Raw genomic sequence first — 15,155 nt, 5'->3', positions numbered from 1 at the left:
GCTTGTTTACCTTCAAGCCTTTAAGACCCCAGACGCTCTATCTTTTGATAGCCGGCTCCGTCAGCATGATGATGCCTGGTGCTTTTGTTTTGTTTTATAATCCAGTAAATGCCCCACCTCTTTCCATTGTTTTACCCTACTCTAATTTATCTTATTACCTGCCCGGCCCATGTTAACCTTTGAGTTTGGGATTCCTTCTCATTTTATCCAGACAAGATCCCCTCCAAACCATCCAGTGCCTTAGGCCATCCTCTCAGTTACCATTTCTGCGGTGGGGGAACCATAAAGACCAGCCCAGTGGGAGATCATGCCTGGAGAATTGTTCCCATACATGTAAAGAAGGTCCTTTTCCCAAGACTCTGAGAAGTTGCCAGTGGTGGGAGGGAGGAGGAAAGAGGGAGCCATTGCTTGAGAGCATTGAGCTCCTGTGAAGGGGGGGGAAGATGTCTGAGTGGAGTCATGGCTGAACAACATGGTAGAAGTTCCTAATGCTACTGAACTGTCTGTGTTCAAATGGCGATTTCTCTTTTTCTGGAAAGAAGTATTCATTCACCATTAAATAGATGTGAAACGGCAATATATTCACTCAAGGCATGTTACAGCTCAGCAAAAGGGAGGGGGTGGGGGAAATCAGCTACAAGCAACATAAATGATTCCAGGCAGTTGGCACAGGCCTGATCACTCAAAAGAGACCCCTATCACTGGGCTGGAATTGGGTACCAACAGCCCCTGAAGCATTAGCTGCAATCCTTTAGGAAGCAGGATAGGAAAGGGTTTGATGCATGAGCATAGGGGCACCCAACAGACCCAGGGAAGAAGTCATCTACCACCAATTGTTAATAAAATCTGTCAGCTGTTTGAGGTAAGAAGATGAATATTTGTTTAGCTCCTTTTCTGTGCCAGGCTCTGTGGTAGTCTTAGTTCTTTTTATAAAAGGTAATTGTAATTCAAGACGTCACAGGTACATGTATGACATTAAATTCATAATTCACAAAGTGAGCTATGCAGGTAGCTAAGATATGTCCTCTTACCTGTTAAAATGTCACTTTACAGTAAGAAAATGTTCGAAAACCGATTGTGGTGATGATTGTACAACGCTTGCTGATGGGATTGAACTCTTGGGTTGGAGGAATGTGAATCGGATGTCAATAAAACTTAAAATGTCACTTTCACGCTTTAGGGCAGCAGTCAACTAACCATTCAGTGCTATTAACCGGGTCCCGCAGGCACGGAGGGCAGCACCTGCAGGCAGAGATGCAGAGTTGACGCGAGTCTGGTCTTGGTTGTTCACGATCTCGTTCCATCAGTCCAGAGGACAATCTCTCTGGTCCTCTGAGTCCTCAGAGCTGCATCCAGCAGGACTGAAGGGAATCTGTGGAAGAATAAGTCAGCATTTGCATTTGTGACTGTGGTGAACTTCCTTGCCATTATGTATGGAAGATATAAACTCTATAGATTGGATTAAGCAAATTGATCCAATTCTCCTTCTCAGGACTGGATAAATCAGTAGGAGCCCTACTAGCACATGGGTTAGAGAACTCAGTTGCCTACCAAAAGTCTGAACGCATCATCGGGAGAAAGATTTGGCAATGGACTTCACTAAAGATGTACGGAAACTCTGCCGGGGCAATTCTACTCTGTCCTGTCAGATCTCTGTGAGTCACAATCTAGTTCGTGGCAATGGATTTGTCTCTTTGTGAAGCTAGCCCACTTCCAAAAATCACTCCTTGGTCTCACAACAGAAATTGAGCCCAGGTGGTTTATTTTGGACACTTGCTTTTGGTGTGAATCAGGGGATCGGAGGATACTGACTTCCTGAGGAACATGGGGGCCCTGGTGGCATAGCAGGCTGCTAATCACAAGGTCAGCAGTTCAAAACCACCAGCCACTTCGTGGGAGAAAGATGAGGCTTTCTACTTGAAGATTTAGAGCAGTGGTTCTCAACCTTCCTAATGCCGCAACCCTTTAATAGTTCCTTATGTTGTAGTGACCCCCCAACCATAAAATTATTTTCAAAAAAAAATTATTTTTGTTGCTACTTCATAACTGTAATTTTGCTACTGTTATGAAGCAGGCAACCCCTGTGAAAGGATTGTTCGACGCCCAAAGGGGTCGCGACCCACAGGTTGAGAACCGCTGCTTTAGCGGCTCGGAAACCCCCAGGGGCAGCCCTACGTTGACCTGTAGGGTCACTGTGGGTGGGAATTGACTCGATGGCAGTGCGTTTGGGCAGTAAGAAGGAACCAGGGAAAACTGAGCTCATTTTAACTGTCTCAGTGGCCAGAATCCCTCCTCCCCAGTAGGGCCATGGGAGTTACTCAATACCTATATCTTCACCTAAGAGTCACCCAGTTAGGGAGGGGGCTGTATCTACAAAGATCAAGTCCTGGCCGAGCTGTTCGGAAAGCCTGCCTTTGTGGGACTGCCCTATGTTTCAGGACCTTTCCCACAAGGAAGCAGTGGACGTCCCAGAACCAGGGACTGGACTGGGTGTAGACTGAACCGCTATTTCCCAGATGAGGAGTCCCAGAGGTGCGGTGGTTGGTTCGGTGCTCCCCTGCTAACCTAAACGGCTGGTGGTCTGAGTCCACAGGGAAAAGCCCTGGCTCCCTGCTCCCATCAAGATTTCCGTCTTGGGAACTCTCGGGGCACCCCTACTCTGTCATATAGGGCTGATGGGTGCTGGATCCAACGTTTCCTGGTTGCAGCACCCTGGTAACCTCTGACTGCGGTCAGCACGTGCCTCTTTGTGCTCCTTCTCCGGGGCCCAGTCATTGTTTCCCCTGTTCCTAGCTGGCAGGCCTCCCGCCGGCCACAGTGCCTGAGAGCAATTCCACAGACAACGGAAGCCATTGCCGCAAGCACAGAAACGAGGCAACTTCGAGCATCTGAGGACGGGCACGGGAGGTCAGCCTCGAACACCAGGGAGTGGGCTCAGCCTAGGACAGGGCCCGGTAGTTAATGATTACAGGGAAAGCCGCCGGGGTAGGAACCAAAACAGCGCACCTGGAATCACAGGGCTTTCGCGAAGCTGGCAGTCAGGAGGAGAGACGTCCCCGGATGGTGGGCAGTTCAGAGGTACAGGACTCGGGTCCCCCTCGTGAAAAGTGGGGGGTGAACAAGGGAACGGTGGCAAGAGCAGTCGAGGGAATGAGGTTCGGAGATACACTGGAGCGTGTGGTGCGCACAGCAGGAGATGGACAATGACAGGGAGAGTCAAGGGCACGTAGACGGGGGTGGGGGGCTGTCATTAGAGGCCGCTGGAGAGGCTATTGCTTCAGAATGGGAACGTGGGCCATGGATTTGTCTCGGATGTCTGTGGGAGCTGACGGCACCCTGGACCTAGTCCCGGGAGGGAGGTGGGGCAGAGAGCAGCCAGGGAGGTGTCCAGGGGCCAAGCCAGGTGATATGCAAATCCCAGGGCCGCAGGTGGCTGCAGGCCCCACCGGCTTCCTGAGTCATCAGAAGCCTTGCTCAGGAGGCTCGTCTGGACAGACACCCGCCGCTGGAACTTGTGCGGAGTGAGCTGGGCTCGCACAGGCTCTGTCCTTCCTTCCTTCCTTCCTGGCAGCCAGCTGAGAGCACTCCGTCAGTGGTGCAGACAAGCTTCACGGGGAGCAGGCGATTGGGAATTTTTTCTTTTCCCTTTTCCCCTGGAGTCAAACTAGCCCCGGCCTGCCAGTCTGGGAATTGACTGCCCGAGCTGTTTTCCAACCTGAGTTTTGCTGGCAAAACCAGACGTGGGTGTTCCCTGCACGCTCAAGGGGCCTGTTTACACTGACGTTATTTTTACTGGCAGCTTTCAAGGGGGAAGAGGGGAATTATGCTCAAAGGTCAGCAGCAGGTGAGCAGAGGGAGTCCTGTCCTGCCTTTCCTGGGGGGGAGGCAGAGAGAGGGAGGAGGGAGCGAGGGAGGCAGAGAGAGAAAGTGTGTGTGTGTGGACATACACGTACGCATGTGTGAGCTTTTCTGCACGTACACTGTGGTGCCAGATTTGGTGGACAGGAGCTGGTCACCTGCTTTAGGCCCATTGATGAGCACCAGGCGGGCTATTTGCCCGTTTTCTATTTGTTGATTGTAAAGGAGGTCAATCAATCAGTGGGGTTTTCGGGATTGGAGGGCCGGGATTGTGGACTGTCAACCGGAGAAGGACAAGAAGCTAGAAGGGACCGAGCTCGGCTGTGTCGGGATGAGGGACCGGCAAAACGGGAGCAGTCACTGCCAGGGCCCCTCTGTCTTGAGGAAACCTTCGGTGTTTGGGTGGGAACTACGGCGTTGGCAAGTCCCCTCCGGTCAAAGTACCAGTTAGAGCTGAAAGGGAAAATAGCTTGGCCGTAGATTACATTTCAACTCTCTCTCTCTCTCTTTCGTCTCTCCACAAAAGATGACAGATGGGGCTTCACAGTTTGGGAATGAGAACCCGAAAGGAGAATTGAGAAGAAGGGTCTCCGGCCCCAGCACATGTTCAGAGACTGCCCCCGCCGAGCCAGAGTGCTGTCCTCCCACAGAGAAACCAACCAGGAAGCTGTTGCTTTGCTCCGAGTTGAGTGAGACGCCGTGAAATCCCTGGCTATGGGAAGCTTAGAGGATTACCTACAGAAAAAGGTAAGGATATGAAGAATGTATATACTTGTCTCTTCACACACCTCCTCCTCACCCCTCTGTATTGCCACTCCCATCCCCAGCCCTGATCCACAAAAGATTTATTCCTTCTTTCACAGACAGATCAAATTCTCCTCAGGAACCAAAGGCCACCACCCACATACCAGGCTTCTCTTTGAATACCCAGTGTCCTGAGGCATGTTGGGTATAGAGTGTAGACCTCCCCACCCCCTGCAATCATGTTGATTCTGACACGTGGTGACCCTAACTTTATGGCCAGCCTCGTATTCATAGACAGCCACATCTCTTCCCCATGGAGCAGCTGGTGGGTCTGAACCGACAACGTTGTGGTTAGCAGCCCAATATCGAATCCATAGGATTCCTTAGACTTGGAAGCGGGTGTTCCCACATAGGTTACAAGCCCACTCTGCTACTGCTCTGTGTGTGATCATGAGCTCACTAGTTACATTGCCCTAGCTGAGCCTCAGCTGTCTTCTCTGTAAAACAGGAGTGATAATTAGGTCTTAGACAGATCACTGATGGGGAAAAAAATGACATTAAGGCCAAGTTTTTCGAAAGAAAAAAAAATCATGATGTTGTTATAGACCAATTAAGAACTCATTAATTTTCTTCTGCATAGAATTACAGGGACCTTTTTCATATTACCCAATTCAACCCCCATTGACAGATGAAGTTTCTGTGGCACATTTAAAACAAAGACATCTAAAGTGTCTAAAAATTAGGAACTAATCTCCAGGTTTTCCTATCCTTGCCGGTAAATAAAGCAGGGCCATGATGGTAAATAGAGTAGATTTCTTAGACAAACGCATTCAGAGTGACAGATAGGAAATGCCGCTGATAATAAAAAGGATCCTGGGCAGCATCGTGGTTCTAAGTTAGGTTGCTAACTGCAAGGTTGGCAATTCGAAACCACCAGCCAGGTCCTCAAGAGAAAGCCGAGGCTTGCTCCTCCTGTGAAGACTTTCCGTCTTGGACACTGACAGGGGCATTCTCCCCTGTCTTACAGGGTCACCATGACTCAGATGGACGCAGTGGCAGTGTGTTGAGGCTTATTTTTAATATGATGATAAAAATCGTTATGAATCACATGATCCCCCCGTATGGGAGGTGCTTAGGTGGCGTCCTCTCCTGGTCCTGTGTTTTCAGAAAGAAGACTGGGTTCTTGAACCTGGCACGCTTGTCTTTTCACCTCCCCCGCCTCCTCCCCTCCCCACTTCTCCCTCATTTCCAATGGCAGGCGTTCTAAGCTGTGGCTCACACATTGATTCTCTCCTGTGTTCATGTGTCATGTGAGCATTAAAAGAAAAAGAAATGTTCTCAGACCTGTCTTAACACTTGAAAATGGCGAGGTTTAGCATGGAAATCCAGAGAGCCATTTTCTCTGGAAAATCAACAGGATCTCTACCAGCCCCAATTTCTCTCCCGCTGACGCTGAGCTTCGGTTAACAGAGCGTGTTCCGGAGTCTGTACCATCTCCGCTTCTGACACCTGCTCTGTCTCTCCCTGATCCATCCCTGGAGGCCTGAGGCAGACTCCCACTACTGTCTCAGAGCCCTAGCTACCCCCCACCCCCACTGTGTCACAGAAGCCACCCTGCCTCCTCGACCCCCTTCTGGCATCCCTTAACTCAGCGTGGAGCCCACGTTCTCAGGCTCCTCAGCACACAGCATGTTTGCCCTCCTCCGAACTCCTGCCCTCTGATTGCTGATGATGTTGATGGAGTCATCAATTACATATTGGGCCCTGAGCATCTTTCCTAGGAGTCTCTCGCTTCTTGGCAATCTCATATTAGTCTATTCTTCATAAGCCTCTGGAGAGAGGCACCGTGTTTCCGATGTCAAACCCTTGATGGTCTCAGAGTGTTCTCTTGCATGGGAAGGGGTCAGCGATCTCTTCAGAGTTCCTTGATGATAAATCAGCTGCGGTAGAGGAGGTGCTGGGAGGCTGAAGTGCATACAGGATCTCGCGTAACCTAACCACCCCCTGGGCTGTGCGTCTGGATGGCCAGCATGATGACCGAGGAGGAAGCAGAGGCCTTCCAAGATTCAATAATGTGCCCAGGATCACCCAGCCACACAGTGAAGGTGCTGCCGTTTCAGCTTAGCTTTCCCCACCCCCTGCTCCAAAGGCAGTGTTTTCCTATGCAAAACCCATTTCTACTACCACAAATATCCACTGAATGCCTACCTTGTGCAAAACACTCTGCTGTGGTTTCATACTGCATCAGAGGTCGGGGTGTGGCCTGCCAGATGAGAGGGACATTGTGGGTCTCCGAGAACTTGAAGGATGGCCCTACCCCAGCACACACATTGTATATAGCTCCAAAAAGTATACAAAAGAAGTTCCATGTGGAGACAGGCGGCACTTAATAATGCGTCAGCTGACTCCAGGGTTCTGGCAGAGATGGGAGCTGAGTGCTGCCCGAGCGCAGAGGAGGGCTAGCCCAGAGGGGAGAAGAGTTTCCCAGACAGACCAGTGGAGGCAAAACCATACAGGGTGAGTAGGGCTTTGATAAGTAGAGAAGTGCAGGGAAGGCTTTCCAGGCCAGGAGAACACCCCCCCCCAGCCAGGTAGTTGACATGGGTTTTAATCCCATTGACCTTTTTAGAGGAAGACAGCATGGGTTACATATATGGGCTTTGGAATTATACCATCTGGGTGGGAATCCATGCCTTACTGATTCCAGGGCTCTGGGAAAATCGCTTCATCTTTTTGAACATCAGTTTCTTCATCTGTAAAATGGGAATGATAATAGTTTCCATCCAAAGGGATTATTGGGAGGCTCCATTGAGGCAAATCTTATTCAGCTCTCACTAAAGACTCAATAATCATCTCAGCTTGATAGAGACTACAGGTATCTTGTGTGGTCCAGTCACTCGGCTCGTGGATGTAGTCAACTGAAACGATACAGACAGGCTGGTGCCAAGACCATGATGAACTCCAGGAAAACAGAGATGATGATGTGATGGTGTACTGCCCCACCCCCATCCCCTTCTTAAAGGCTAGTCTTGGGTTTAATGCAACAGTAGAATCAAAGGCCTAACTTCCTGTTTTCTGGAAGGAAGTTCTCCGTGTTTCCCTCCAGCAGAACTCATCATGGTTGACAACCACACAAGTCGTGAGCTTTTGAGTGTGACCAGGCTTGTGTGACATGCCTGCATGCTATTCAGTGTCATCAGTGAGCATGTCGGCAGAGTACGAGTAAATCAGGATGATGTTATTATGAGGAATAACCTTGAATTCCCAATAATTTATCTTTGCAACAGTCAATTAGTCACAACCTTGAGCTATTAATAGCAACAAGTGGCTTTGGGGACAACAATGGGCACTGTGCTGTGGTTGGTGAGGTGGAGAGGAATGTAGCCAAGCGTGGGGATGTGGACATGTCCCCGCAAGGGGGAGGACCACCCACAGGGAAGGCCGCGGTTGAGAGCGGTGCCTGCAGGTTGATCAGCACGGCGCAGCTCTTCTGGGTCCATTCCGTCTCACAATGACCCGATGGGACAGGGTAGAACTGCTCCCCAAGGGCCCCTAGACTATAAATCTTCATGGGAGTAGACTGCCTCATCTTTCTCCCAAGGAGTGGCCCCCAATAGGTTCAAATTGTAGCCCAGCACCTAACCCTCTGTACCACCAGGGCTCCTGCGGGCAGTGCCGTAGAAGGGTGGCATGGGTGATCCGGGACCTGCTTACTGAATTCATTTAATACAATTCCGTTCTGTGTTTGCTGGGCCACACCTACAAGCACAGTCCTTGAAAGAGAGAACGGTGGCTTTGTTATGAATCCAACCCACAGAAGAGGTACGTGAAACTTAAAGAGGTGCCTGAGGTCAAGTTTGGGTGGACTGTGTCTGGTTCTATCTTCTTACACGATCCTATCTGCACCGCCCCACTCTGCCCCCCTCCCCCCCTCCCCACACACATTTGTTTTAAAGCTTTGCCATGAAATAAGATTGGTGACAGAAAGGGCTGGCTTCAGGGGATAACTGGTCTCTTGCTTGCTTCCTGAAGCTGGAAAAGCATTAAAGGGATTCTCGGGTTGGGTTGCTTTACTTTGCACCATGAGTCAGGTCCACTCCTTGGCAACTTCTCTTCCTCCTCCCGCACAATTTCAGCTACACGGCCTGTAACAGGCTCTCAGTACTCAGGGTCATGGTGCTCCGGAGCGGTTCCCTGCGCAGTTTGGCTTGCAGGCTTTCCAGGCTCTTCCCCGTGTGGCTCTGGTCCTGCCAGTGGCTCAGAATCATGGGGTGGTGCCTACAGTTTAGATGTGAGTTGGAATCGACTTGATGATGGTGACCGTGATATATATATATATGTGCTCTACTTTGTTATTAACTCCTCAGTGCTGTGGACAAACACCAGTGGGTGGGAAGGATTTGTGGGGATCAGGTTAACCTTCCTTTTGGAGCTCTGGTGGCTTAATGGGTAAGTGCTCAGTGGCTGACCGAAGTGTCTCCAGGGCGAACCCACCAGCTGCTCTGTGGGAGCAAAGAATGGGGATCTATTCCCACAAAGACCACCACCTAGGACCTCCTTGGAGTCACTCTGACTCAAAATCACCGTGACAATGGCAACGGTGAGAGATTCCGTCCGTGCTCAACACGCGCAGTATCTCACTCTTGGAGAGCACTGACCGTAACATCTGTTCCCTTTCTCCCTCTATGTCTAATCAGACTTTTGGTCGCTGAACTTGTTCAATAGCCCCTCACCTATCAGACTTACTCAGACCACTTTTCCTTCATTCTTCCTGCCCGGGTTGGAAACCACAACCCAACACTCAAATGCTTCCTTGTTCTCTTTCCTCCGGTCCTAGCATTTCAGCTCTGCCCCTGGGCGGTCTGAGGGGTGCTGGGGACCATCATACAGCCGAGCCCACTGCTATGCCATGGTTCCACTGACCCAGCCTCCGTGGAGTCTTAGAATCACCTGGCAATCTTTGCCACACACTTCAATAGTCTCGCCCTCATTATAGGACTGATCAATTCGATCTCCCTTAAATTCCCTCCACTCCTCCTCACTCTTAGCAAATTGTCTTGTTTCCACTAAGATAAAGAAAATAGACACCTGACAGGAAGTCTATCTGGTTCTCACTTTGTCTTACGCTTTACCTGTATCTGCCCCACCTAACAAGGTGAAATCACTCCTCCTTCAGGATCTGTGGGAAATTCTGAATGATTTTTGTTTTCTGCTGATCTCTCCCTTTTCTACTGGCTTGTTCTCTCAGCATTGAAACAGGTCCAAACCTGTGTGTCGTTTTTGGGGGGCCGGGGCAGGCAAACCTGTTAGTGTCTCTTGACAGAGTCTCTTCTATCCGTCTCGACTTGCTTGACTCCCATTCCGTCTTCACCCCCTGCCCTCTGGCTTACCACCCACCACTTTTGAAACACACCAATCCTGTTCCTCCCGCGGGAGCGCTGAGAGGCACGGGAACCTCTCACAAACCCTGTTCTAGTTGCCAAACTGGATGGTGCTCAGACCTTTCCTTACTCAGTCACTGACTGTTGACCTTGTTCTTGGAATTCCCCTTTTTCAACGTTCCCTAGGTCACTCGCTCTTGATTTTCCCAACTTCCCACTCCTCCTCCAGTGCCACCTCATCCACATTCTAGGGGCAGCTGTCATTCTTCTCTTGGCCTTCCTCGTTCCCAGACGGCCACGGTCGTCTCTTTCTAGGACAGCCTTGCTCCCTTCTCTTTCTAACTGTTCCAGTTATTATTCGGTGCCCCCGAGCCGGATCCTCCTCAGAGGGACCCTGTGCCCACCGGAAGGAAGCACTGCCTGGTTCTGTGGCGACCTCACAACAGTTGTTATGCTTGAGCCCTTTGTGGCAGCCACCGTGTTGCTAATGCCTCGTCATCTGTCAGGACCCAACTTGAATACTCCATTCTTCCGAGAAGCCCCCATCTCCAAGCTCCGTGACGGAGCCCTTGCCTAGCGGTCGTGGCATCTGACGCAATCTCGACTCAGCACTCGGTGGCACCATTTTCCATGGCCAGGCGATTTGTCTCGCTTTGATAACTTGCCTGTAAACCCTTGGGCAATAGGGATGCACAGAGCCTGGCATGAAGTGGATCTGAAAAACCAAACTTACTGCCATCGCCGAGTCGATTCTGACTTATAGTGACCCAAAAGGGCAGACTAGAACTGCCCGGTGAGAAGTGGAGAGTCAGGACACATCAGTTGAAGGAAATCAAATCCCAATCCATAAAGGAAGTCTCACAGTGAAGAGGACCCTTAATCCCAGGCTTCTAGAGAAGTTTATTTGGGGCCTGGCAAATGGCCTGTCCCCTGTAGCTGCCTCTCTCTCTCTCTCTCTCTCTCTCTCTCTCTCTCTCTCTCTCTCTCGCACTTGCACTCCGGAAGACACAGAGCCTCTGTTGCTGACAAATGAGCAAGGAGGGTACACTTGCTTCCTTCTCTCAGGAGAACTGTGGCATTACAGGTGTGGAGGTGACCGTGGCATTACAGGTGTGGAGAGGAGTGGATGGCTACTGCTAACAGAAAGAGGATCTTAAAATGCAGTCTAGGGAGGATCACCATATTCAAGATCAGATCAAGCACACTGATTTTGAAGAAGACAGCTTCTTCGTGTATCTCCAATGATTATAAGCCCCTTAAGATCAAGGATCCCGTCGTCTATCTCTTGTTGCTTCCTCCTTGCTGCGCTAGGCATCTGCGGGGTATGAGCTTGCTTTCCTAACAGGTCTCAGCCTGTCACTAAGTCAACTGCCCCGTTGTAGACAGCGGCACTAATGCTCCCTCACTGTAACGTCACCACACTTGTGTTCAGCACCCATGTCTGTGTCCCCGTGACAGTAAAAGGGGGCTGTGTCTCTCTTATGAATTGCGGGACACCCCGGGGTGTCCCACAGAGCCTGGCACCTGCTGGTGGTGTGGAGGTGGCCTCGGGTGTGTCAGAGTAGAATTGGGTGTCTGGAGGTTTTCAAAGGCTGAGATCTCACAGAAGTAGATTGCCAGGCTTTGATTCTGAGACACTTCTGGATTGCCTCAACTCCGGCCTTTGAGCTAGTAGCCAAATACGTAACGACCCAAGGCCTCTAGCCTGGGTACCACTAGGAGAGCCCGCCTGGAACTTAGCAGGTGCTATGTTGACTGCATGTGATGTAAAGCAGGTGTGAGTGGCCGCCGCCGCCGTGTTCAGTTGGTATCAAAGTGAGTCCACCGCCTGATGGCCTTGTGGACAAAGATCAACGTGTTGCTTGGTCCTGGGTCATCCTCATAGTTGCCAGCAGGGTTGAGTCCATCATGTCGGGGACTCTGCCAATCCCATCCCCTCAGTGACCACCTACTTCATCAAACACGACATCCTCCTCTTGCCATCGGTCCTCTCCTCTCGGCGGGTGAGTCAGACGGTGTCCGGTTGCGATCCCGAAGGTGCACCTTGCCTGATTTTCAGAAGCAGATCCCCAGGCCTAGCCTCCGACTCTGTCTGAGTCTAGAAGCTCCACGGAACCCTGTCTACCATGTGGGAGCCTGTTGGTACCTGAGAGCCCAGTGGCAAAGCTTGTGGCATCACAGCAACGGACCACAGGACCACAACTGACAGGCAGTGGTGTCATGAGATGTGCGTGTGAGGCCGATGAGCAAAAGAAACCCCAGTTTTGTAAGCTGCTAAATGACGTGCCCCTTCCTCCCTCCCGTCTCAGAAAGACGACAGCTAGTTGACCTGCCCGCTCTCCCTCCCCATGGGAAAGTCTCTGCTGGTGAATATTCCCACGTCGCCAGGTTCAGTACACTACAGTTGTTTAGACTATTTTTCAATATATCATTTGTTTTGATTATTTTTCAATATTGCTCTTTTTGATATTGTAATCTGAATGGTATAATTAGTCTTGTCATGATAACCGGGACCTAATCATCAATTTTAATATTGTTTCCTTTATGATCATCTTGTGATGGTAACCAGGATGTTATAATCAATTTTGGTAATGCATGCTTGCTTTTCTTGAAGTTAAAATTAACCCATTAATTTTGCTTTCTGCTTCTGCTCACGCTTGCTCGAGTACTAGACAAGTGATAAATGAGTTTTTGGTCTTTAAAGATGGACTGAAATGCCCACCTGGGACTGCAATCGAAGAATTGCTTTTAGATTCTAACCGTTCAGTTATAACCGAATAAAGACGCTTCTAAATTATCAAGACATTATAGGGGCTGTCATGTATTTGAACCCGCACCACATGCGCATGTGTCTTCCAGGTGGGTGCATAGCTGGCTTGTTGGTGGTGGGAGGTACAAGGGCGCAGATGAGGATGTAGCTCAGGAAAGCAGAAATCTCTGTGACTCTGGCTTTACACACACACACACACACACACACACACACACACACACACACACACACACACACACGATGTCTTAATCAGTTTGCGGGCATCTCACAAGTACTCCCGACTACATGCCGCGGCTGTGGAGGTGACGCTGGCGCCCAGCCGCTCCATATGACAGAGCGCATCGCTCCGCAGGGGGTATTTTTCTTGCCATCTTTGTAGGAGCGATTCCCAGGCTTTTCTCTCGTGAAGCCAGTGGGTGGGCTTGACCTTTCAGTTGGCCGCCAACTGCTGGGCCTTTTGCACACCAGAACTTCTTCTAGAGCAGCGGTTCTCAACCTGTGGGTCATGACCCCTTTGGGGGTCGAACGACCCTTTCACAGGAGTCGCTGATTCATAACAGTGGCAAAATTACAGTTATGAAGTAGCAACAAGAATAATTTTGTGGTTGGGCGGCAGGCATGACCACAACACTAGGAACTGTATTAAAAGGTCGCGGCATTAGGAAGGTTGAAAACCACTGTTCTAGAATATATAGAAGCAGCCATTACACCAAACTCTGAAAGAAGAGGAAGATTCATGAATGGAGCTTACATTCCGATGTATCCAACGTTGCTGAAGACCAGCCCCAGAGGCGGCTGTGTCTCTGACGGAGACTTAGTGTGCTGGCACCAGCCTGCAGTGCACACTCACTCAGCCATGAATCAAAGATTCCCCACCCCCATCCCCTCTGCACTTCAGGGAAAAAATGCAGATGCTTCCCATCTCTTCTTTAATTTGAATTTTCCTGGCTTGACTCGAGTTTGCTAAAGCTTCCGTTGCATTTCTTACCAACATCGATTTCCCTAAACCGAACATGTGAGTTGATGCCCCTGGGGGTGGGCAGCCTTCGTTGAGCTCAACTCCTCTGGCCCTTTGCCACCGTGGCCTCGTCTCCACTGTATTTGGTCCGTTCCCTCAAGGGCCTGCACCTAAAATAACCACCTTTGCTGACCTCTCCAAACCCAGGTGGACTTGAGGCAACAGCTGATTTCCCAGACGGTGGAGGAGGTGAAGAAAGTCGTCCACTGTTTGAGCAAAGAGATCAGCCAGCAAGACGTTAGATTCCAAGCCGTCCCGTTCTCTGACACTTACGATGGGAACATCCAGGTAAGCAAGTGCTGCTCACCTTCTCAGTGCTCATGGAGAGAGTCCCGGGGCTTGGCCGAGGGACCCGGGCCCACAGCGTGGAGAACACTAGGGAAAGCACCATGTTTCTGCTCAGGTGCTTACCTCAGTAAGAGCACGCCGTATCTGCAAGCACGTCTAGTATGTACTGTTGACCGAATCCTTTCATAGATGTGATCTAGGGCAACCAGAATGGAGACACAGAGAAGGGAAGGAACTTAAGTCTCGTTAAGCAGGGAAGTCAGACCACAAACCGAGTCTTCTGAATCCATAGTCCTTTCCGCGGGCATGACTACCGTGCCTGTAAACCCATACTTGCCTATGAGGTGCCTACTTTGTTCCGTGTGAGCTCATGGACGTTTCTGGAGGGTTGACTCAAACTGTAGACATGCTCAGAGGTCGAGCTTATCTGTTCATAAGGAGGACCACGATGGGAACATTTGTGCTCACTTGTACATCATCCCTTTCCTAATAAGGACCTCTTGGGCAATACGGCAACTCAGAAGTATGGCTGCTTGAGCAGAGACTTGGAGAAAAGAGAGGCAGATCCTTTGGGGAGGTATGTTCTCTGAAAGAATAGTCAGCCGAGAAAATCAAAGCTGCCGTCAACAAGTTGACCCTGACGCATGGCAACTAGGTGTGTCACGGAGTAGAACTCTCCTCTGTGGAGTTTGCAATGGCTCTGACCTTCGGGAAACAGATCGCCAGGCCTTTCTATCACAGCACCTCAGAGTGGATTCTCACTGCCAGCCTTTCAGCTCACAGCCACATGTTTCACCACCTTTAGCCCCCGAGGATCCCTGAAGACAATTATCTGCTGCCAGAGGCAAGTCACAGAACCTATGACAAGCTCTGAAATTGTGTCCCCGTGGAGGTGCAGCAAGGGGAATGAGTGCCCAGAGGCAGTGTCTAGGTTTCCCCCTCTTCAAGGCTGGAGGCACCCCACCCCCTTCAAGATGAATAGATGTCGGTCATGGCTAAGGGTCAACAGGAACATCTCCTCCCTCTTGTCCAGGTACCTTAGAATGTCATTCCACACCTTGTCTGGTGCCCCCATGGACTTGTGCCTGGGCGCAGG

General features: G+C 50.4%; 2 protein-coding genes across 2 annotated transcripts in view; both read left to right on the top strand.

The window, feature by feature from the left end:
- SLC22A15 (solute carrier family 22 member 15) overlaps positions 1-4,453 on the top strand; it is a 128,428-nt gene extending 123,975 nt beyond the window's left edge. Inside the window, exon 13 of the transcript XR_006679425.1 lies at positions 4,385-4,453. The gene's annotated coding sequence lies outside the window, so the exon portion shown is untranslated. The remainder of the gene's footprint in view (positions 1-4,384) is intronic.
- Positions 4,454-4,516: 63 nt separating this feature from the next.
- The window catches only part of MAB21L3 (mab-21 like 3), a 22,339-nt gene continuing 11,700 nt past the window's right edge, over positions 4,517-15,155 (top strand). The window contains exons 1-2 of the mRNA XM_045283701.1: positions 4,517-4,605; positions 13,919-14,059. Coding sequence (XP_045139636.1) covers positions 4,573-4,605; positions 13,919-14,059 — 174 coding nt within the window. The 5' untranslated portion in view covers positions 4,517-4,572. The remainder of the gene's footprint in view (positions 4,606-13,918; positions 14,060-15,155) is intronic.

This window comes from Echinops telfairi, unplaced genomic scaffold, assembly GCF_000313985.2.
Source record: "Echinops telfairi isolate 266 unplaced genomic scaffold, ASM31398v2 ScPeMD7_7466;HRSCAF=8504, whole genome shotgun sequence".
Taxonomy (NCBI): domain Eukaryota; kingdom Metazoa; phylum Chordata; class Mammalia; order Afrosoricida; family Tenrecidae; genus Echinops; species Echinops telfairi.
This window is presented reverse-complemented; position numbering and strand designations above follow the sequence as displayed.